The sequence below is a fragment of the Aureobasidium subglaciale genome, assembly GCF_000721755.1.
Source record: "Aureobasidium subglaciale EXF-2481 unplaced genomic scaffold scaffold_8, whole genome shotgun sequence".
Lineage (NCBI taxonomy): Eukaryota > Fungi > Ascomycota > Dothideomycetes > Dothideales > Saccotheciaceae > Aureobasidium > Aureobasidium subglaciale.
In genome coordinates, this window is record NW_013566987.1 from 463,556 (window position 1) to 483,525 (window position 19,970).

At 52.0% G+C, this 19,970-nt stretch overlaps 10 protein-coding genes across 10 annotated transcripts; 4 read left to right on the forward strand and 6 right to left on the reverse strand.

The window, feature by feature from the left end:
• Positions 1-348: 348 nt before the first annotated feature.
• AUEXF2481DRAFT_4343 (uncharacterized protein) lies at positions 349-1,694 on the forward strand (the record flags this gene model as incomplete). The annotated part of the gene is made up of 3 exons (XM_013488968.1): positions 349-1,143; positions 1,199-1,553; positions 1,630-1,694. 3 exons carry the CDS (start codon positions 349-351, stop codon positions 1,692-1,694), a joined length of 1,215 nt encoding a protein of 404 aa, XP_013344422.1.
• AUEXF2481DRAFT_662134 (glycoside hydrolase family 81 protein) lies at positions 1,563-4,485 on the reverse strand. Its single transcript, XM_013489279.1, has 4 exons — positions 4,482-4,485; positions 2,465-4,414; positions 2,385-2,411; positions 1,563-2,328 (listed from the first exon to the last, which is right to left on the reverse strand). Exons 2-4 carry the CDS (start codon positions 4,265-4,267, stop codon positions 1,906-1,908), a joined length of 2,253 nt encoding a protein of 750 aa, XP_013344733.1. The 5' UTR covers positions 4,268-4,414; positions 4,482-4,485; the 3' UTR covers positions 1,563-1,905.
• Positions 4,486-4,494: 9 nt separating this feature from the next.
• AUEXF2481DRAFT_39180 (uncharacterized protein) lies at positions 4,495-5,356 on the reverse strand. The gene is made up of 2 exons (XM_013489120.1): positions 5,331-5,356; positions 4,495-5,262 (listed from the first exon to the last, which is right to left on the reverse strand). The coding sequence occupies exon 2, from the start codon at positions 4,971-4,973 to the stop codon at positions 4,638-4,640; it is 336 nt and encodes a 111-aa protein (XP_013344574.1). The 5' UTR covers positions 4,974-5,262; positions 5,331-5,356; the 3' UTR covers positions 4,495-4,637.
• Positions 5,357-6,638: 1,282 nt separating this feature from the next.
• Positions 6,639-9,909, forward strand: AUEXF2481DRAFT_28804 (uncharacterized protein; the record flags this gene model as incomplete). The annotated part of the gene is made up of 2 exons (XM_013489049.1): positions 6,639-6,997; positions 7,089-9,909. 2 exons carry the CDS (start codon positions 6,639-6,641, stop codon positions 9,907-9,909), a joined length of 3,180 nt encoding a protein of 1,059 aa, XP_013344503.1.
• A 135-nt stretch (positions 9,910-10,044) lies between these two features.
• On the reverse strand, positions 10,045-11,023 carry AUEXF2481DRAFT_39182 (uncharacterized protein). The gene is made up of 2 exons (XM_013489121.1): positions 10,582-11,023; positions 10,045-10,522 (listed from the first exon to the last, which is right to left on the reverse strand). The coding sequence occupies exons 1-2, from the start codon at positions 10,918-10,920 to the stop codon at positions 10,406-10,408; spliced, it is 456 nt and encodes a 151-aa protein (XP_013344575.1). The 5' UTR covers positions 10,921-11,023; the 3' UTR covers positions 10,045-10,405.
• Positions 11,005-13,956, forward strand: AUEXF2481DRAFT_4347 (uncharacterized protein; the record flags this gene model as incomplete). Its single annotated transcript, XM_013488969.1, has 1 exon — positions 11,005-13,956. The coding sequence occupies one exon, from the start codon at positions 11,005-11,007 to the stop codon at positions 13,954-13,956; it is 2,952 nt and encodes a 983-aa protein (XP_013344423.1).
• A 299-nt stretch (positions 13,957-14,255) lies between these two features.
• AUEXF2481DRAFT_39183 (uncharacterized protein) lies at positions 14,256-15,190 on the reverse strand. Its single transcript, XM_013489122.1, has 3 exons — positions 15,013-15,190; positions 14,774-14,953; positions 14,256-14,714 (listed from the first exon to the last, which is right to left on the reverse strand). Exons 1-3 carry the CDS (start codon positions 15,146-15,148, stop codon positions 14,332-14,334), a joined length of 699 nt encoding a protein of 232 aa, XP_013344576.1. The 5' UTR covers positions 15,149-15,190; the 3' UTR covers positions 14,256-14,331.
• A 33-nt stretch (positions 15,191-15,223) lies between these two features.
• Positions 15,224-16,653, reverse strand: AUEXF2481DRAFT_39184 (uncharacterized protein). Its single transcript, XM_013489123.1, has 3 exons — positions 15,880-16,653; positions 15,702-15,818; positions 15,224-15,641 (listed from the first exon to the last, which is right to left on the reverse strand). Exons 1-3 carry the CDS (start codon positions 16,334-16,336, stop codon positions 15,577-15,579), a joined length of 639 nt encoding a protein of 212 aa, XP_013344577.1. The 5' UTR covers positions 16,337-16,653; the 3' UTR covers positions 15,224-15,576.
• A 38-nt stretch (positions 16,654-16,691) lies between these two features.
• Positions 16,692-18,550, reverse strand: AUEXF2481DRAFT_39186 (uncharacterized protein). The gene is made up of 2 exons (XM_013489124.1): positions 18,366-18,550; positions 16,692-18,158 (listed from the first exon to the last, which is right to left on the reverse strand). Exons 1-2 carry the CDS (start codon positions 18,492-18,494, stop codon positions 16,728-16,730), a joined length of 1,560 nt encoding a protein of 519 aa, XP_013344578.1. The 5' UTR covers positions 18,495-18,550; the 3' UTR covers positions 16,692-16,727.
• Positions 18,551-18,774: 224 nt separating this feature from the next.
• AUEXF2481DRAFT_4351 (uncharacterized protein) lies at positions 18,775-19,912 on the forward strand (the record flags this gene model as incomplete). The annotated part of the gene is made up of 2 exons (XM_013488970.1): positions 18,775-18,996; positions 19,049-19,912. The coding sequence occupies 2 exons, from the start codon at positions 18,775-18,777 to the stop codon at positions 19,910-19,912; spliced, it is 1,086 nt and encodes a 361-aa protein (XP_013344424.1).
• Positions 19,913-19,970: the final 58 nt, after the last annotated feature.

Below are 19,970 nucleotides of genomic sequence, written 5' to 3' on the forward strand. Positions count from 1 at the left end.
TGATGCCTCAGTGGCAGAAGGCAAGTGCGAAACCTTAGCACATTTGCGGACAACCTCGATTCCCCTGCATGTGAAATTCTCCGAACAGTTGCACGTCGAGTCGTTGTTCTATAGTACATGCTGTTTATTCTAGCTCAACTCCCGCAGTTTCAACCTCTTGCCTATATGCACTGCCGTGGCACTGCAGCTCCGCATTGACATGGCTCTACGGCTCTCCCCTCAAAGCCGGACGGACTTTCTGATGCTGTAACATTTGTAGCTTGGCCCTTCTGCTATTTAAGAAGCACCTTGACGCACTGTTCTGTCCTTATTCGAGATCCGTCCAGTCATATTGTACAGCCCGCTCCCATGTCGTTGGCCACACCCACAGAACACAAATGGATCCTTGGTGACAAGTTCGACCAGGTATATCCTCATCTGGAAGGCGTCCAAGCATTGTGGGAGAAGAAATGGGCATTTCCTTGCTCGAAGTCCCTTTACCCCTTCCATGATGGCAAATTTGAGGACTTCGAGCCCATCTTCAAAGCTCTAATATCGAAAAACATCAACTCAGGCTATACGGATGAGTACACTCGAGAGTTTGTCCCCACCGCAGAGCGTCTCGTGGGAGAGGCAGACGAATTGGTTTCTTCGGATAAAGATGCTGCCTCTGCTCTCTACCTCCGGGCTTGCACAGTGTATCGCATTGCTCGATTCCCATACATTAACTCGGAATACAAGACAAATATCTATGAGGCACAAAAGAAAGCATATATCAAGGCTGCAAACTTATGGGACTGTCCAATCAAAGATGTCACCATCCCTCATACAGCAGCAACATCAGCAGACGACAATCCCGTGCCACTTTACGTCCGTCTGCCAAAGGATGCCTCCGAATCGAAGCCTTGTCCTGCTGTCCTACTCATGTGCGGACTAGATGGACACAGACCGGACAACACAACTCGTAGCGATGAATTTTTGGGTCGTGGTTGGGCATCTGTCATTGTTGATATTCCTGGTACAGCAGATTGTCCAGCCGACAGGAAAGATCCCGAAGCTGCCGAGAGATTGTGGACGAGCATCCTGGACTGGATGGCGAAGGAAGGCACATTCGACATGAAGCGTATCATCACCTGGGGATTAAGTGCGGGAGGCTACAATGCTGTGAGTAATCAAGGATATCTACGCTGGGACCATTTGGACACTAACGTCAATATAGGTCCGAGCAGCACATACCCACTCAGACAGACTAGCTGGCGCTATTGGCCAAGGTGCAGGAACTCACCACTTCTTCTCCCGCGAATGGCTCGAAAAGGCACAATGCAAAGAATACCCGTGGAACGCTCTTCCTGCTCTGACCGAAAAATTTGGCTACAAAGACCACGACGACTTCATGGATAATGCTCAAGACACCTGGTCACTCGTCAAAACTGGTATTGTGAATATGAAGAGTTGCCGACTATTGCTCATCAACGGCACAATTGATGGTTTGATGCCAATCGAAGATTCGATGCTGTTGAGCGAGTTTGGCTCGCCCAAGGAGATGCGATTCATTAGCCATCGCCTGCATATGGGTAAGTCTGATACTGTAGAGAAGACGAAGAGGGCTGTAATGTAAGAGAAGTTTGCTGACCCTTTTCTCACTTCTAGGATACCCCGAGGCCAATAGCTATGTATACCCTTGGATGGAACAAGTCATGGCATCGGTACAATGACTAGTGACCGGAAATGAAGAGGCATCGAATGAAATATCTTGACATCACACATAATTCGATGCGTGTGGAATGATTGAATATGTTGGTGGTTATGTGCTGTGCTGGGTATGTATGTTCGCCTCAGTACTCCAAAAGAATGTCAAAAGAATGTCCAGCATCCCCAATACAACCGTCCCGCGGCTTGGGAAGAATGTAAACTCATTCATCATCCTCAGAGCTTGGCATGTCCATGACTTCTGCGTCTATGAACAGCCCTGTGTGCTCTTTCTTCCTCAATCTCTGGCTCTCCTTCCAAAACCACATCTTCCACCTCTGACCGCTTCGCTGCAGCTGGAGACCCGCCCAAAGCTGCCGAATAAGTCAGGTACCAAGTCAAACTAGCACCACCATCAAGGTAGGCTGGATTGAACTTGGGATCAGAGAAAAAGGCATAACTGGCTGCAGGTTGAATAGTGGCTAGATTGCCATACAGAATGCCTCTCCAGCCTCCATCTACATTGGCACGACCGTTCGAGAAGAAGGCATTCCATTCTTCGGTAACAAATTTCTGCGTGCGTATGTATGCGCTGAAGGGGAACCCAGCGGGTATCATGTGGATGCCATGGATAAACTCTGGGTTACTGCCGAAATATGTCTAGACAGAGGTTGAGTCAGAACAAAAATCTCAACATCGTGTGTTCTATTACTTACCGTATAGTCGATCTTGTTGTCGAAGAGCTATCGGAAACATTAGTAAGAAGCATCGTATGGAGCATATTCTCTCAACTTACCACTCCGCTAACTTTGTTGGCAATGAAGTTGGCAGGTTGAACTGTGTTGTCAGAGGTGTACAGGAAATAGTTCAGCATAGATCTTGCTTGAACGGCCAGCATGAGATTTCCTCTTGCCTCTAATGCTTTGTCACCGATCGTGCGGCCCCACATCTTGATTGCATAGGTCGACAAAGTGTCCTCGGAAGAACTCTCTTCATCTTTACCATCACCACTTTCGAATAAGCCTTTGGCCCAACTGTGACCATGGTACCAATCGAAGGAACGAGAGAAGGGGAAGTAAGCATCATTGGTGACAGAGTTTGAGTAGTCGCGGACCAACATATTGACCCATGCTTTGTTCGTACCTTGAGTCAGCCAGCTGGGGTCCAGATAACCGATTACAGCTGCGGCATAGACGAAATATCCATAATGAAAGTGATGATCATTGTAGTAAGTGTTGCCAAAGTCAAGACCAGAATCTCCTGTCTGGTATGTGCCGGAAGACACCGCACCTCCCCAGGAAGATTCGTATACAAGAGGGAGGACCTGCTTGTTACGGACGAATGTGTCAAAAGCAAGCTTCAACTTCTGCAGTCCACTGACCGCGAGAGTTGCGTTGTTTCCGATGTCATGCACAGCATAGGCGATAGCAGCGAATTTTGCGAGTGCTTTACCAGAATAATACATGGAGTTGAGATTCGACTGCTTTTTCATGTCCTGACTCAACTCACTTTCTCCAGCTTTGTTGATCAAACGGGCTGCAGCGGCCGAGACCTTGTTGACACTTCCGCGTGATGGCGACCAAGGTGCAAAACCCATGTCATTAGGGAGTTTGGGTTCAACCAAAGTCCAGGAGTTGCCAATTATGCCAGTAGCCATACCCTTAGTCGTAGTTTGAAGCTTGACACCGGTCACAGCTCCATAGGTAAGACTTTGCACATGATGTGGGAGTGCAAACATAAGTAAAGTTCGATTGGCGACACCTTGTTTAGTCCATGCCAGATTATAAGTTCCAGCAGTGCCTGAGACAGCGCCACTGATCTTTGCAGCAATCGGGTATGCGCCTGCTGCTTCGTCGTAGACTTTCTCTGCATCCGCGTTTGGCACTTTTGCAACCTGGATGAAGCCTTGGAATCCAGCCGCTCCTTGAAGCACACGTACATTGCTCAGAGTGAAGGCGTTGACAGGGTATTCGACTTGAGATGTGGTGACGTAGATGTTCCATGTCGTGCTATCGGCAAGCTTGGCCCGATACTTGTAAGTAGAGCCGGAAGCGACACGACCGATGTAGGTGATGGTGATAAATGAGATACTGCTCTCGACACGTGGCGTACTTTTACTGTAGACACCCGTGATGAAGCCCATGCCCTGAACTAGAGGGAAGGTGATGGCTGGAGCAGCACCAGCTCGAGGCAGAAGATTGACGTTTGCAGAGAACGCATCCAGGGAGTCCATTGTAAGCTGCGTTGTCGAACCCAGCTCCGAAGCCGAGAGTGTAATCGATTGAATACCGATAGGATTGATAAAATATCGTGCAGGATTGCCGGGACCGAATGCTAGCTGCGATCTCTCGATATGACTGATTGCCAGGCCGTAACTCTTCAGTATACCAGAGCCTTTCGCCCAAGCGACAGAGTAGGGATGAGTAAAGGTAGAGGAAGACCGTGAGCCCAAGAAGAAGTTCGCGTAGAATTTATTGGTCTGTAGTTTCTTGGTTTGCGGTGCGATCACAGATCGAGCGACAGGATGGTCACTTCTCTGTGATACCTGCGACGGAGGTGGGCCGCTTGCGAACGCCACGAAGACATTGTTGACTGACATTGTCGAAGCCGTTGCTACAGCATTAGGCTGTGGCAATCGGGTGCTAGCAGTGTTGATGAGGGATAGTGTAGTGGAAGCAGATGCCACTGATGTAGGAAAAGGCTGAACCGAGCTCTTGCCAGATGTTTCTAACGATGATATGATGGTCTGCGATAAATGTTAGTAAAAACTAGACAGAGTCTCATGCAACATGATTGCATCAGGAACACAATGCCTTTCTTTGATATTGAAAAGACGACTTAGGGCGGCAAAGGAAACCTCACAGGCAAGAGCGATCAGATGAGCTGAGAACTCTTTCGCGATGCACTTTCCTCAAGTCCCGTACGCCACTCTGGGACTTCCTGTTCTCGTCGTACGTCTTCTCATTATATCATATCGAAAAGTAGCATGAAATGCAGTTACGTACACCTAATGTCTGAGGTTCGACAGTTGAGGAAGCAACCTGGATTGCTGATGAGCTAAGCGAAGTCAAGCGACTGGTGGCAGAGAATGTGTAGGATGAAGTATCTGGTAGCCTTGTGGACAACACAGGTGCAGAGCTGCTAGCAGAGGAGGTCCCAGAATTGCGACTGATTGAAGGAGCGGTCTCGGATCCACAGTCATAATAGTAGTCGGCCTCGTCATCGTTGGCAAGGGGTGCCGCTGTAGTAAGATGGACTATCACAATGTTCAAGAAGAACATCAAACGAAGTATAGACCCGCCCATAATGAGTGTGTTGGCTGATGGAAGCAATACCGTCAGAGGAGCAGGAACGTTATATAACAAATATTCAGATGCTCAGTGTTAGCATCTAAGAGAGTAACCGCTTGGCGCTCCACCGTTAACAGGGGGTGGATCAGAGGCCAGCGCAATAGGCGTCGAGGAGTGAGAAGGCGACGTCCTGTGATTAAGAGCGTTCTTTCCTTTTCTGCGACTTACTGACAATCTTCGAGAGGATTGGTGAAGGGGGGTATAATGATCATGTAAACGTGATGCGCCTTGCATCCTGAAGTGGCTTAGGGAAAGCGAAAACACAGGATGAGCTTGAATAGTAGATATGATCACTCTAGCGTAAAGTCTTACATGGACCAAATTCTAGACGACGGCACGAGACTGGCGCGCTCAAGGAATGCCGAAGCATCCCCTGTAGCGGTCCACAGGGGCTTGAAGCATTTTCAATGGAGCCAAGGCTGGTCGTCTCAGTTGGCCAAGGTTAGACAAGACTGTCGATAAGGCCGGATGTTGGCTAGTAGAAGCTGACGATGGAGTTGACAGCGACGGCAGCAGAATCTGACACTGTAGTTGGTGTACGAAGGACGAGCTTGTGGGAGTGGTTGAGGAAGTGGGGGCGGCGCATTCCGAGAAAACGTCTTTGCGAGAATGTTCTGCATTTCCAACCCAACCACCGACACTTTGAAGGATATTCACAGGCTCGAATGCGGCCGTAGGAAATCCAACGGCATTTATTATCCATCTAAATTGGCTGCTGCCATTGCGCTCGCCAATTCAGCAAGGGCACCTGGAGACCCTGTGTGCCTCGGTCTGCTTGAACCAATGTTCTTCGTCTTCGGACCAATATACCTGATGCGATCTATGCGATCATAGCATCAGTTCTTTGACTGACAGACGTACGCATCACCAGTACAGCTCACGAAGGATTGGCTGCTGTCTAGTCTCAGCGCCACTGCCGCAGGCAAGACGGCCTTCACAAAGGACTCTGTCCATCTGACAGGTCGGGTGAGTGGTAAAACACGCTACAGTGTACGTTTCAGTCAAAGACCCATCTGATTGTGTCACACTGGTCACTTGGTTCGGTGTGTGACACGAACAGCATGCATGTCTCGAGCTGGAGAGAGATAGCTCACTAATAGCGGCGTGGCAACTCGTGCGGCGTACGACGAACATGTCGGATTTTGTGCCCTGCTGCAAAGTACAAGTTTAGTTGCTGAGTCAATAAAACTTGACGCATTCACATTGATGCGAAACACATCTGTTTGCTGGGCAAGATGGGCCCGCATTCAGCGCGTCCGGCTCGCGTCAAGCGTGTTTGGAAACTGCTGCCTTGTGCGTAAGCCCAAGGGCGGTGGAGTTGCATCACACCGATATCATCAACATCACACCAATGCAAGTTTCCATTATTGCAGACATCAGTAGCATTCATTGATTCAAGTATCTTCCGCTCCGGCGCTGGCATAGCTAGACATAGCCAGACATTGCTGCAAGTTTCCTTGAAGTCTTCCGGTCACTTCTTTGCCCGCAATTGCAGCTGCAATAAGCGGATTTACAACAGCTCATAATCAATCAACGGTACTGGCCCTCTCTATCGTCACAGTCTCAACATCCATTTTTCAGTTTGATCAAGAACACCCTCACTCAGCCATTCAGAATAACATGTCAGCTCCTCAACGTGGAGACAGAGGTGGAGGCGGTCGTGGTGGCCGAGGTGGCCGAGGTGGCCGAGGAGACAGCAGTCGTGGTGGTCCTTCTGGCCGTGGTGACTCTTTCGGTGGCCGTGGCGGTCGGGGAGATAGCCGTGGTGGTGCTGCACCCAGGGGAGATCGTGGTGGCGGCTCCTTCCGTGGCGATCGCGGTGGTGGTTTCAGAGGCGATCGTGGCGGCGGCTCTTCTCGAGGCGACCGTGGTGGCTTCCAGAGTGATCGCGGTGGTCGAGGTGGTGGAGCTCCTCGCGGTCGGGGAGGCAGCTTTCAGGTTCCCTTCCACGCTGGACCCCCCGGCAACAGCATCTTCCTGTGAGTATCACGCTGGGCTCTACCATTTTCTTCTCTATCAGACCTTCCCATCTCCTAATCACTTTCTCGATTGCTGATACGAGTGATACAGTGAAGGAAATGTTCCTCAGCCCGATCAGGCAGTCCAATCCCTTGAAGACACTCGTGTCAAGGCTACCGCCGGCCAGATGATTCATGGCTTCCCCGGACGTCCAGGATACGGCACCATGGGTATACCCATTGTGCTACGTGCCAACTACCTTCACTTGAAGACTGCTTTCGAGACAGGAAATCAGGAGGTTCCTCTCTTCCGCTACGCTGTTGGCACGGCTGGCGGCGAAAAACTCAGCAAACCAAAGATGCGTCTCCTCGTGACCAACCTCATCAAGGACCCAGTCTTTGCCGACTGTCAGGTTGCGACTGATTACTCAACCATCATCGTAACAACGAAAAAGCTGAATCTTGGTCCTGCTGATCGCAAGCAAGGCAAAATCGAAGTCATAGATCCTAGCTTGCCTGCATTCCAGGGACCCGACAATGCCCGCGCACAAGAAGCGAGGAACCGTCGTACTAAGGGCTACGAACTGTCTCAGACAGGAGAATTCAGCCTGGCTGAACTTGTTCGAGCTCTGCAAAGCACTCAGAGTGGCGCATATTTTGAAGCCTTGCCCGATGTTACCCAGGTTTTGAACATCATAATGGGAAAGACACCTAATGAGACGGCCAACGTCTATTCCTTGGGGCAGAACAAGTACTATCCCGGTGCTGGCTCACCCTTGCTAGAGCAAGTAGACATCAGTGGTGGTCTCCAGGCGCTTCGCGGATACTATGCTAGCGTTCGCACCTCTACCAACAGGATCCTGGTCAATTTGAATGTCGCTAGTGCCGCGTTCTATAAGGCGATCCCTGTTATGGATCTGGTTTCAGAATATGTTGGCGGTGCTCCTGGTCAGACTCCAGGACCCCAAGATGTGGCCAGAGCTGGAGCCTTCATTCGTATGCTACGCGTGCGTACAAACTACCTCAAAGCGCTGGGTACGAACGGAAAGCCTAAGATGGATGCTCAAGGTAAGCCTCAGACCGTCGCACAGACCAAATCGATCGTTGGACTTGCTCCAAGGCCTAGAAATGGCAGTGCTAAGACAGTCTCCTTCTCCTGGACCGATCACAAGAACCCCCAAGCCGCAGCTCGTAGCGTTACCGTGTTCGACTACTTCAAGACTGAGCTTGGTATCACCCTTAGACACCCAGACTTGCCCGTCCTGAACGTTGGTACGGGAGGCGATCCCTCATACCTGCCCATCGAACTGGCGACAGTCATACCTGGCCAGCCTGTTAGGAGATTGTTGTCAGGAGCGCAGACGACACACATGATCAACTTCGCAGCGAGAGCACCTCGACTTAATGCAGAGTCTATTGCAGGAACCCCTGGCAATGGCCTGAAGATGATGGGTTTCAACGGTCCCGCACAAGTTATGAACAAGTTCGGTTTCGAGGTTTCTAAGGAGCTCATTACAGTACCTGGTCGTATCTTGCCTACTCCTAAGGTATGCTATGGCAACAAAGAACTGCAAGCCAGAGAAGGATCCTGGAACTTGGTCGGAACCAAGTTTTCTAAGCCAGGCTCAATCGGAAGTTGGGCTTGTGTAGTCCTCAATTATGACGACCACCGGGGTGCTGCACTGCTACCTCGGGGTTCTCAGATGCAAGGCATGGATGTGCTCGATGATAATGGACTTTTGGCGGCCCTCGAGCGCCACTTGACCGCGTACGGAGTCCGTATGGGCCCGCGACTCCAAACACAGCACAACACTATTCCCCGACCTAACGAGCATAGCCGGCACATCATTGACGCCAAGCTGGACGAAATTTTCCTTAAAGCTTCGAGCCACAAAATCGAGCTTCTCTTTATCATTCTCAAGGAAGCCGACAAGTGGCTGTACAGTCGCATCAAGTACTACGGCGATGTCAAGCACGGCTTATTCTCGATTAACGCTGTGGGAAGTAAGCTCCAGAAGCCCAAGGGCCAGGATATGTATCTGGGCAACCTGGCTCTCAAATTCAACATCAAGGGTGGTGGTGTGGTCCATACACAGCGCGACATGTATCCCCTTGATGGCAAGAACACATGCATGCTTGTTGGCATAGACGTAACCCACCCCTCGCCTGGCTCTGCGGAAGGCTCCCCATCTATAGCCGGCGTTGTTGCCAGTGTAGACGAGCACTTGTCTGCTTTCCCTGGATCTTTGAGATCGCAAAGGGGTAAGGAAGAGATGGTCCAGGGGCTCACTGACATGATGCTCGAGCGTCTTGAGCTGTGGCGCAAGCATAACAGAACCCTGCCTTCTAAGATTGTCATCTTCCGCGATGGTGTCTCAGAAGGACAATATAACCTTGTGCTTGATCTGGAACTTCCGCCTATCCAAAAGGCTTTCGAGAAGCTCTATGGCGACTCGAAGAAGTGGCCCAAGGTCACCATAGTCATTGTAGGCAAGCGACACCACACAAGATTCTACCCTACAGACAACAAATCCATGGACCAAAGAACTGGAAACCCCATGCCGGGCACCGTTGTTGACAGGGGGGTTACAAGCCATATCCTCTACGATTTCTTCCTCCAAGCCCACAAGGGCCTGCAGGGAACAGCCAGGCCTGCTCACTACGTCGTCATCAAGGATGAACTGAACTTCGGCGCAGACGCCCTCCAGACCTGGGTCCACAAGCTTTGCTACATGTTCAACCGAGCTACCAAGGCGGTGTCCATCTGTCCACCTGCATACTACGCCGACCTGATTTGCGAGAGAGGTCGTATGTACCTCTACTCGACGCTCAACGAGAACCAAAGTGCAAACGGCTCAGCCTACAATGCACAGACAGCCGAGTGGACTCAAGGAGTTCACCACAGACTGAGCGAGAAGACGTTCTACATTTGAGCACTTTTTCCTTTCTTTTCTCTTGCTTCCCGAATCTGACATTCATTCGAAACAACAAAGTCACTCTTTATGGCACAATCACGAAGAACATTTCGGTGAGCAATTAGCTAGCAATTGAATACTAGAACTATCGTTCACCATGACTTGACGAGATATTCAAGATAGATTCGTGCAGGACGTGAAAGTTATGGGACCAGAGGTAGGTCATGAGAGCGTAGAAATTGTGCTGCTCCACTTCAGAAGTGGAGAGTCATATTAGCTGCAGTGATGCACAGTGGTTTTCAGGCCGGCACCCCTCTCTGGGAGATGTACGCCAAAGTCGCTAGGTAGACACAGACGATGTGTATGATGTCCGAAGAAAGGGACAAATTTTGATAGAATAAAAGTACAATGGAGAATGTAATGTAGAGGTCTGTAGAAGGGAGGCGAGGAAGATGCAGTCCATGGGTATCATAAGGCCGAGTGAAACAAGAGAACAGGATGTTGGCAGACTTGATCAGATGTCGCCGCCCTGATCCTTCCATGCATCGAGGTATTTCTTTCCAGTCACGGTGCCGGAGAGCTCATGCCACTTGTCGGGCTTGTCGATGTTCTCGGCGACGAAGGGCTTGAGCTAGAGAGGAGTCAGATGGTTGTGGAGGATGAGGAATGATCTGATCAAGGTGTACATACAGCAAAGTCTTTGAGATCGGGGACGACATAGGTGCGGACCTTTGACCAGTCGATACGGTAGCCACCATATTTGGTGTGACGACCCATGGAGCCTGAGCCGGTACCCTTGTAGTAGTCCTTGCCGGCTTGCTTGGTGGTGAGGGCGAGACGACGGAGAGCGCGACCCAGAGGGGCGGTAGGAGTGAACACCATGGCGACGCTATGAGGCAGGAGCTTGGTTGACTGTTGCGACTGATCTCTCTCGCGCTCTCTACCACTTTGCGACTCGGACGTGTCTGCGGACTTTAAACAATTCTTAGCGTCGTCTTGGCGGAGATTTTTGCCGCTACCAAAGTCCATTTTTTGGAGACAAGATAATCTCGGAACTTGGAACTTTGAACTTTTACGACGGCTTCGCAGTTTTACCGTCATCTCAAGTTCGTCATGCCTGCCCGTGTCGCTCGTTCGAGCGTATCAATCGACAAGCCGACAAACGCTCGTAAAAAGTCACAGAAGCGAACGTTAGACGCCTTTGCAATCGCCTCGCATTCCGCTCCCGATACATACAAAGTTCGCCAACACCGCTTGGGCGATTCTGTCGGAGAGCCTCGCCAGAAGCGTAGAAGACTGCAAGACGACGAGGAAGACGACAATGACGAAGAGCACTCCAGCAACGCTCGCCGACTACAACAAAAGACTGTGACCAAGAAGACTGGTACTGGAAGCAGAGGAGGACTGGATGAAGAGACGGATGAGGGCAGCGATAGCGAAGGAAACGAGTGGCGTATGGGTGGTCACATCGCTGACGAGAGCGACAGTGACCTCGACAGTGACGACGCCTTTGGAGAGAGCGACGAGGAGCGTTTCGAAGGCTTCACATTCAGAGGAAGCTCGTCCAGCGGCCCGTCGAAAAAGAAGAAGAAGGCGCAACCCACCTTGGAAATGGATCTCGACGAAGGCGGCGACAGCGACGATGACGAATCTGCCAGCGACTTTGGCGACGAGGGCGTCGATCTAGCCACCATGCTCGACGAGGACAACGAGGACGACCTCATGCAAACAGAGGAGAAGCACCAAGATGGCGATTCGGAAGAAGACTCCGACGATGAGGAAGAGGAGGAAGATTCAGAGGAAGACGAGTCTGAGGACGACGACGAGGAAGATGACGCTACCAAGTTGTCTAGGCTACAAGATCTGGTCGCCTCGCTGAACAAGGACAAGCCCGAGAAGCGCATCGGAGGACGCTCACAGGATGCCCACGAGTCGCAAGAGCCTTCAGCATACGGTCTGTCCGCCTCGCAGAAGCTCAAGATTTCCGATCTCCTGCCTACCGTCACCGATCCCGCCCTTCGCAAGTCTCTCAAACTTCTCACCGCCGAAAAGACGACCAAGCGCTCAGGCATTCCCGGAAAGCTCGATGCTCCTCTACCGAAGAGACAGCAAGATAAGCTGGACAGAGCAGCCGCTACACAAGAGACCAAGAAGACTTTGGACCGATGGCGCGACACCGTCATTCAGAACCGCAGAGCAGAGTTCCTCCAATTCCCTCTCGCAGACCCCAACGCCATCGAAGCCGTCGGCACTCAGAAGATGCTCCCCATTCAACAAGACAAGCCCGCAAACGAACTCGAAAGTGCCATTCAAAACATCCTCGAGGAGAGCGGCCTCAGCAACAAGCAAAAGCAAGGTGCAGGAGAAGACCAACTTCAACAATTCGAGGAGTTGCAGATGAACAAGATTCCCATAGAAGAAGTCATGGCCAGACGTGCCGAGCTCCGCAAAGCCAGAGAATTGCTCTTCAGAGAGGAAGTCAAGGCCAAGCGTGTCAAGAAGATCAAGTCCAAGGCTTACCGTCGCGTGCATCGCAAGGAGCGTGAACGCGCCGAGGCCGCTGAGCGCGATTACCTTGTAGCCGAGGGCATCGAGGATGAGGACGAGAAGGACAAGAACGACAGAAGACGTGCCGAGGAGAGAATGGGCACAAAGCACAAGGACAGCAAGTGGTCAAAGGCCATGAAGAAGTCCAACCGTTCGGTCTGGGACGAGGATGCCAGAGAAGGCTTGATCGACATGGCCAGACGGAATGAGGAGCTCAGGAGGAGAATTGAAGGCAAGGATGTCTACGATCGCGAGAGCGACGATTCAGATATCAGTGTCAGCGACGATGAGGACGAGGAGCTCGACGATGACGAACTCGAGAAGGCTCGCCTCTCCAAGAAGATCGACAGGCTTGGTGCAATGGATGGAGAGAAGTCGAAGATTGGCAATATGGCTTTCATGCTCCGAGCCGAAAAGTCACGCAGGGCTCAGAACGACGAGGACATCGACCGCTTGCGCAGGGAGCTAGCCGACGAGAATGGCGAGAGCGAAGAGGAAGCAGAGACCACTGTCGGCCGTGCCATCTTCGGACCCAAGCCTACGAAAGGCAACGCCAACCCCTTCAAGACTACCCCTCGTGGTGAGCTTGAAGAGAACAAAGCTCTGGACAAGGAGGACCATCAGGAAGAAGAAGCCGAGGCAGAGATCAAGGTCGGTGGTCAATCAGACACCAAGCCTGCACCTCAGTCAAGGAAGTCACGATCGTTCCTTCAGAATGCTCAGAAGGTTGTTGCCGATGCCGACGAGCCCAAGGAAGTCGAGGAAAACGCATGGTTGATCGGTTCTTCCAAGAGCAAGAAGAAGAACAAGAAGGCAACCGAAGACGAGATTCTCGACCTCTCAAAGCCTGCACCAGCACCTGCAGCAGTGAAACCCGCCGCTGCCGGAAAGAAGACACAGGCAAAGAAGCAAACGACAAAGCCTGCCGCCAACGAAACTTCAGCGCCCTCGACAGAAGGCTGGCAGACGGTCAAATACGACAATGACCAAGAAGAAGCCGACGCCGAAGAGGACAACAGAGTGAACCCCATGCTCCCCTCCAAAGACAAGCAAGCTCTCTTCCACCAACGCGCCTTTGCCGGCGACGACGTAGCCGTCGACTTCGAAGCCGAAAAGACCGCTCAAGTCGAAGACGAAGGCGATAAAGTCGAATCCACCTTCCTCCCCGGCTGGGGCTCCTGGACCGGCACCGGCCTCTCAAAAGCAACAAGAAAGCAAAACAAACGTATGGCTCATAACCCTCTTCACAAAAAGGTCACAGAGGGTGTCAAAGCCGCAGATCGTAAAGATGCAAAGCTCAGAAACGTCATCATCTCGGAAGCTCAACAGCGAAAGGGAAAGAAGTACTTGGCTAGCACATTACCTCATGAGTTTGAGAAGAGGGAGCAGTATGAGAGAAGTCTGCGTGTCCCTGTGGGTCCGGAGTGGACGACAAAGGAGACTTTCCAGCGCAACACTAGACCTAGAGTTGTTGTCAAGCAAGGTATTATTGCTCCTATGGACAAGCCTTTGGTGTAAGATCTCTTCTTGTTCCTTTCTTATATAATGTCATTAGATGCGGGTTGGAAGCCTCATGAATCAAAAAGCATTTGCATAATATACCACTACTGTCTGATAGAACGTGTTTGCATCGTAATGACCCTGAGGAGGATGAACTAGCGATCGATCGTGATACTGTATGCCTCGTTTTGTCTCGATCCTAGAACATGGGCCTCTGATTTTGATACTCATAATGAATATCAAGATTCAGATGTGACACTTACAGAGGTTAGAAGCACTTTAACGAAATAGCTTTCTTTGCAAGAGCACGAGTAAGAGGTCGACGTCTTTCTTATACGACTATATACAGCACAAAGGCGTGATTAGGGGTTCATTAAAGCATCAGCGGATCCTCTACTGGAAGCGCTTCTCGGCAGCCTTCCAGTTGATGACATCCCAGATGGCGTTGAAGTACTCGGCCTTCTTGTTCTGGTACTGGAGGTAGTAGGCGTGCTCCCAAGCATCAACACCGAGGATGGGTCTGAATTGACCGACAACGGGGTCCTGGTTTGCGTAGGTTCTGATCTGGATGGCACCAGTTTGGGTGTCTTGGACCAGCCAAGCCCAGCCAGAGCCTTGGATGCCGGCGAGAGCGGCGTTGAACTTTTGCTTCATGGCGTCGAGGCTGCCGTAGTGTGTGTCGATAGCCTTGGAGAGGGCGCCTGATGGGGGCTTACCACCGCCTTGCGACTTGGGAGCGAGGTTTTCCCAGAAGAGGGAGTGGTTGACGTGACCGCCTGTAGAAGTGCCGTCAGCGACTTGTTTGCCATGATGACAGATATGGAGCCAATCTTACCGCCGTGGAAGTTGATCAGAGGCTGGGTGGCGATCTGGGTCTGGATGTCGTTCTTTGCGCGAGCCTCCTCCATCTTCTCGGAAGCGGCGTTGTAGGAAGTAACGTAGGTGTTGTGGTGCTTGGAGTGGTGGAGCTCCATGATCTGGCCGCTGATGGCGGGCTCGAGGGCACCATAGTCGTCTGAGTGCTGTGGTCAGTATGACAGACAGAACAGATGGAGTGAACAAGAGGAGACTCACAGGACAGGTCGGGAAGAGTGGCCTTGCCGCGGGTGAAGGTAGTGCTGGCCATGGCTGCACGCTTGGTGGCCGAAAGAGCGCTGGCTCTAAGAGCAGAGCGGACAGCGGAGCTGCGGAAGACGGCGGCGGAAGACATTGTGAACTGTTGTATATCTAGATCGAATATGTTGAGAGTTTCGAGGGTCAAAGGTTGACATGGGCAGCTTCTAAAGCTTCGAGTCTCGCTGGAGCAAGAGCTGCGTCATATCCGTCAAGTCCCAGCCAATTACATTGGTCATCATCATCGACATTTCCACCATGCACATATTCTGGCCAGTCATGCCATTGGTGTTGCATCAATAGCGATTTCTGGTCTAGATAACTGTTGGAAGCAATTGGGCATACGGACTCTATGCTACACGCTTTTGACCGCTCGTAAACGACCCATCTAGAGTTAAGGAACAGAAAGGAAAAATAGTACAATTCGTGGTGTAGAGAAAATGCTTTGTACAAGAGGTAATGTCATCGGCTCCACCACAGAATGAGTCGATTGGCTTGACTGAGGCCTAGAGGCGCGCGTGTCGTTCATCGGAGCTGCTTGAACAACTTGGGGGCGGCGCATGCGGTTGCGCAGTGGGCGAGGTGGAAGACTAGACATGCACATCAGCACAACCATCACAACTGATCAGCATCCATAGCACAATACTCACATTCCTCGACGCAGTCCTCGTCGGCCTTGCCGTTCTCCTCCTGCTGCTTGGTGACGCGCTCGACGCAGTGGTCGTAGTGGTGCTTGTAGGGAGCGCACTCGGCTGACTTGGCGCACTCTGTCGTCTTGTCAGCGCTGTTTCTTGCTGTGTCCGGATCGTCAATGGCTCCTTGACATACCTTCCTCAATCTTGGGCTTGGGGTCCTCAGGCTCGTCCTCTTCCTCCTCATCGTCCTCCTCCTCTTTTTCTTCCTCCTCATCCTCATCGTCGTCTTGCTTGCCGACGGGACCGCCGTGGGGACCAGCGTTCTCAGCGCCGACCTGACCGGAGGCAGCGCCACCCTCGCCGGCGACGTGACCCTTCTCGTTCGAGGCCTCGGGCTTCTTGGCGTCCTGCTTGTTGGCCTCGGCCTCCGAATCGCTCTCTTCGTCGGTGCCGGCGGCAGGGCTGTCGAGACTGACACCGCCTCTGGTGGTGGCACCACGGGTCTGTTCAGCCGTGCCCATGCCGTTCTGCTGGTCCTTGGCCGAATTGAAGTCGCCCGAGGCGTACTTCATGTCGTCTTGAGTTTCAGCCTCGCATGACTGGATGGTCATGGACGAGTAAAGGTCGGAGACGTAGTCGAAGATGCCCATGGTAGCGGTGAATGAGGCGACTCTGAATGTGTTGACTGGCGTGCTGTCGAAGAGAGGCGTCGAACCTTTCGACGTTTCCCGGGCCTCGCAGGACTGGCCCGTGCATATATACATTGACCAATGAGAGTCTGTCCGATTTCCCATCACTTCACATCCACTCTCTCTCTTCTCTGCCTTCCTGTCTTGCTCTTTTCCTCACCCATCCGTCTGCCAGGAGTGCAAATATCAGGACTTGCCTCTCACACAGAACAGGATAACGAAGGAAGGAAGAAACAAGGCTCCAAGAATCACTCAGTCAACTTTACTTCGAATCACTCACGGCACCGGACAATCCAAATACAACACGATCATATCAAGAGTCGTAATTCGTTTCCTTGCATTAATCATTATTCTAAGTTCGCTTCATCGACTGCAGTACCGTCATGGCTTCCTGCACAGAATAGCCGATGAAGACCGGTCCTGTAAATACCATTTGTGCACCAGTGTATGCCTGGTCCTTCTGCTCTCCGGGCTCTGCTTTGATAAACACTGGGTGCTGCCCGGCTGCCTTCTCTGTTGAGGCCTTGAATTGACCTTGTCGCACAAAGGTAGGTTTGGTCTCGGGCTTCACGCTTTCTTGAATAGCCGTCTCTTCGGCCTTTCTGACAGCTGTCTCCTCGACTTCCTCAACGGTTGGCTTGTCTTGTTTTTCCTGGTCTGGTTGTTTCTGTTGATCGAATCCGAATGGGCATTTACCCTTGGGTCTTCCTGGTTGTCCTTCGGTTGGTAGCTGTGGGGTTGGAGGTACCGCAGCGGCTCCTACGCTCGACAACACACTGTTGCGGCGATCTTCTGCTTCGATGGGTACTTGAATGCCCCATGGTCTGCTGGGACTTTCGCCTAGACGAACATCTCTGAGTGGTCGGTCGAAACGTGGCAAGCGATCACCATCCTCTTCCGCCTGCTCCTCCACGGGAGCATCGGGTCCTGTATACACGGTGCTGGCCCATTGACGGATTTTCTCGTTACTAGCGCGCTCATCATCGTCCATGTCTTGCTGGTGATCGTCGCCCAAAGTTTCCGGCAAGAGCGATACGTGTTTTTGGCCCAGCCCTTGAATCATGCTAACGATATTACCGTATTTTGCGTCGAGCTCGCGGATTTGTTCCTCGTTGCTTTGATATCTCTTCACACATATCTCGTGGCTCCTCGGAAGTTCGTGTTTGTGTAGCTCAAAGTAGGCGGCAACCTCTTCCGGACTGTGTTGATCGAGGAAGCGGATGGGACAAACTTTGTCGGTAGATGAGCCTTGCACTGATGGCTCGGCTTCGTGGTTCTTCTTGTGTGAATCCATGGCACAAACCTCTCTTATAGGATCAACGATGGAGTTGCGCGCGCTGGACGATGCACGTTGGCCACTGACACGCGAGCCCGAGTTGCGCGGCTGTCGAACAGACTCGGACTTATAGCGTGAAACCACCGAAGCAGCGTGCGAGCTCAATTTGCGTCTTTCCATGGAAGCGAAAGGGCAATCGAGCCTGCTCGGAGTGCCGGGGACGGTGAAATCTTGTTCGAGAGGGGACTCGTGGATAGAAGGCATGGCAGCAGATGATGTGGGAGCGGAAGGGTTGTCGGCCGAAGGCCCAGAATGAATGGCTACGCTGGTCGAACGCAGCGAGTTTGAGGTACGAGAAGCGGCAGTGATTTTGTCACGACGGCTGGCGTCAACTATCTTAGAACTATTTATCAAGCTCTCGAAATCAACAGCCAGAGGGTATGCCGTAGCAGCTGAGAGATCAAGGGGCTTGGCCTTTTCAGGACTCAGGGCGGCAAGGCGCGAATACTGTTTGTTCAAGTCAGCGAATGTGCCGGCATGAAGCGGTTGTATGTTGAGTGAAGGATTGAGAGGAGGATCAGTAACACGCTGATTCAAGGCATGCTATGGTGTATGTCGTCTGTCAAAGCTGCGAACAGCTGCAGGTCTAGAGCTAATGTTGTTCATCACAAAGAAGGGGGGTGGAGGGCATGGGAAGCAGCGGACAGTACGAACCTGGAGTTTGGCTGTAGCCATCTGGGCTTCGAGAGAAGCGCAACGCGAGTAGACGCGCTGATATTCCAGCCGCAAGGCGTCGAAGCCGTCCAGCAAGCTGTGTAGCTGCTTTTCGACGATGGACGCCATGGTGAGCGAATGTGAACAAGCAAGATACAGACTGTGTGATGCAAGGGAAGTGGAAAGGACGAAGGCGGATTACAAAGAGAATTTGGGAGAGAGGTGCACGGGCTGCAGTGAAGTGGCTTGGCGGACGGATGGTCCGACAGTTTCCAGGTCTCGCGACACGCGGCAGGCGGTGCCGAGAGCTGACGCAGGAGCGCATGGCAGCCATGGCATGTGTCTGAACAAATGCTCCTGATTCCCGACAATTGATGCAGACCTAACCTTCTCCAAAAGCAACGCTGACATGTCATCTGCCCATCTGACACGCCTCCGTAGATGGCTCTTGTCGTCTCCCCCAGCGGAGTGGGGTGTGCAGCGAGTTAGAGAGCTGCTGATCGGAGCCTTGCGACAAGGGCCCATACCAGGGCACGTTGCCTTTGTCATGGATGGAAACCGACGTTACGCGCGAACTCATCATATCGAGACCGTCGAGGGACACCATCTGGGCTTTGAGGCTCTCGCGCGGGTACACATCAACCAATGATGGATGCTCAATTGACACATGCTAACATGCGCAGATACTCGAGGTCTGCTACAAGTCCGGAGTCAAAGTTGTCACCATCTATGCATTTAGCATTGAGAACTTCAAGCGATCCAAGTATGAAGTCGACGCTCTCATGGACATGGCCAAGGTCAAGCTGAACCAACTGGCTCAACACGGCGAGCTCCTGCAACGCTATGGTGCTCGTATCCAGATCCTGGGTCAAAGAGAGCTTGTACGGCCCGATGTCCTCGAATCAATAGACGAAGCCGTCCGCTTGACCAGCAACAACACCCAAGCAGTGCTCAACGTCTGCTTCCCGTATACCTCACGCCACGAGATGACACACGCCATCCGCGAGACCGTCCGCGAATACTCCACTCCTCTGCCTACTGTCAACAAGCGGCCCTTCTCCGAGTCACACATCGCTCGTCACCTCCGAACCAGTCAGTTGAGCCAGGTGCAGGAAGAGTCCTCGCTCGACGAAGACAACGCCGAAGAGACGGACGATTCGAGTGTCAGTGCGGCTTCCACCGACGACCAGACTCCGTCCTCACGCACCTCCGCCTCTGCACACTCTCCAGCATTCAAACCGACAAAACCTCAGACCGTCTTTCCAGATCCTGAAACTATCACTGCCGACACCATCAACGCGCACACCTTTACCCATGATGCGCCTCCTTGCGACCTTCTAGTCCGCACGTCTGGCGTCCAGCGACTAAGCGACTTCATGATGTGGCAGTGTCATGAACATACTAGTATCGTCTTTCTAGACTGTCTGTGGCCTGACTTCGACCTTTGGCAGTTCCTTCCCGTGCTGGTTGAGTGGCAGTGGAAACAACGTAAACTGAACGACGCCCAAACCATCTCACGCCCGTCACGATCTCTGAAAGCCTGTTAAATTACACATCTGTTTTGATTCTTTATTTCCTACATTCAAAAAGCGAGCGATAAGATAC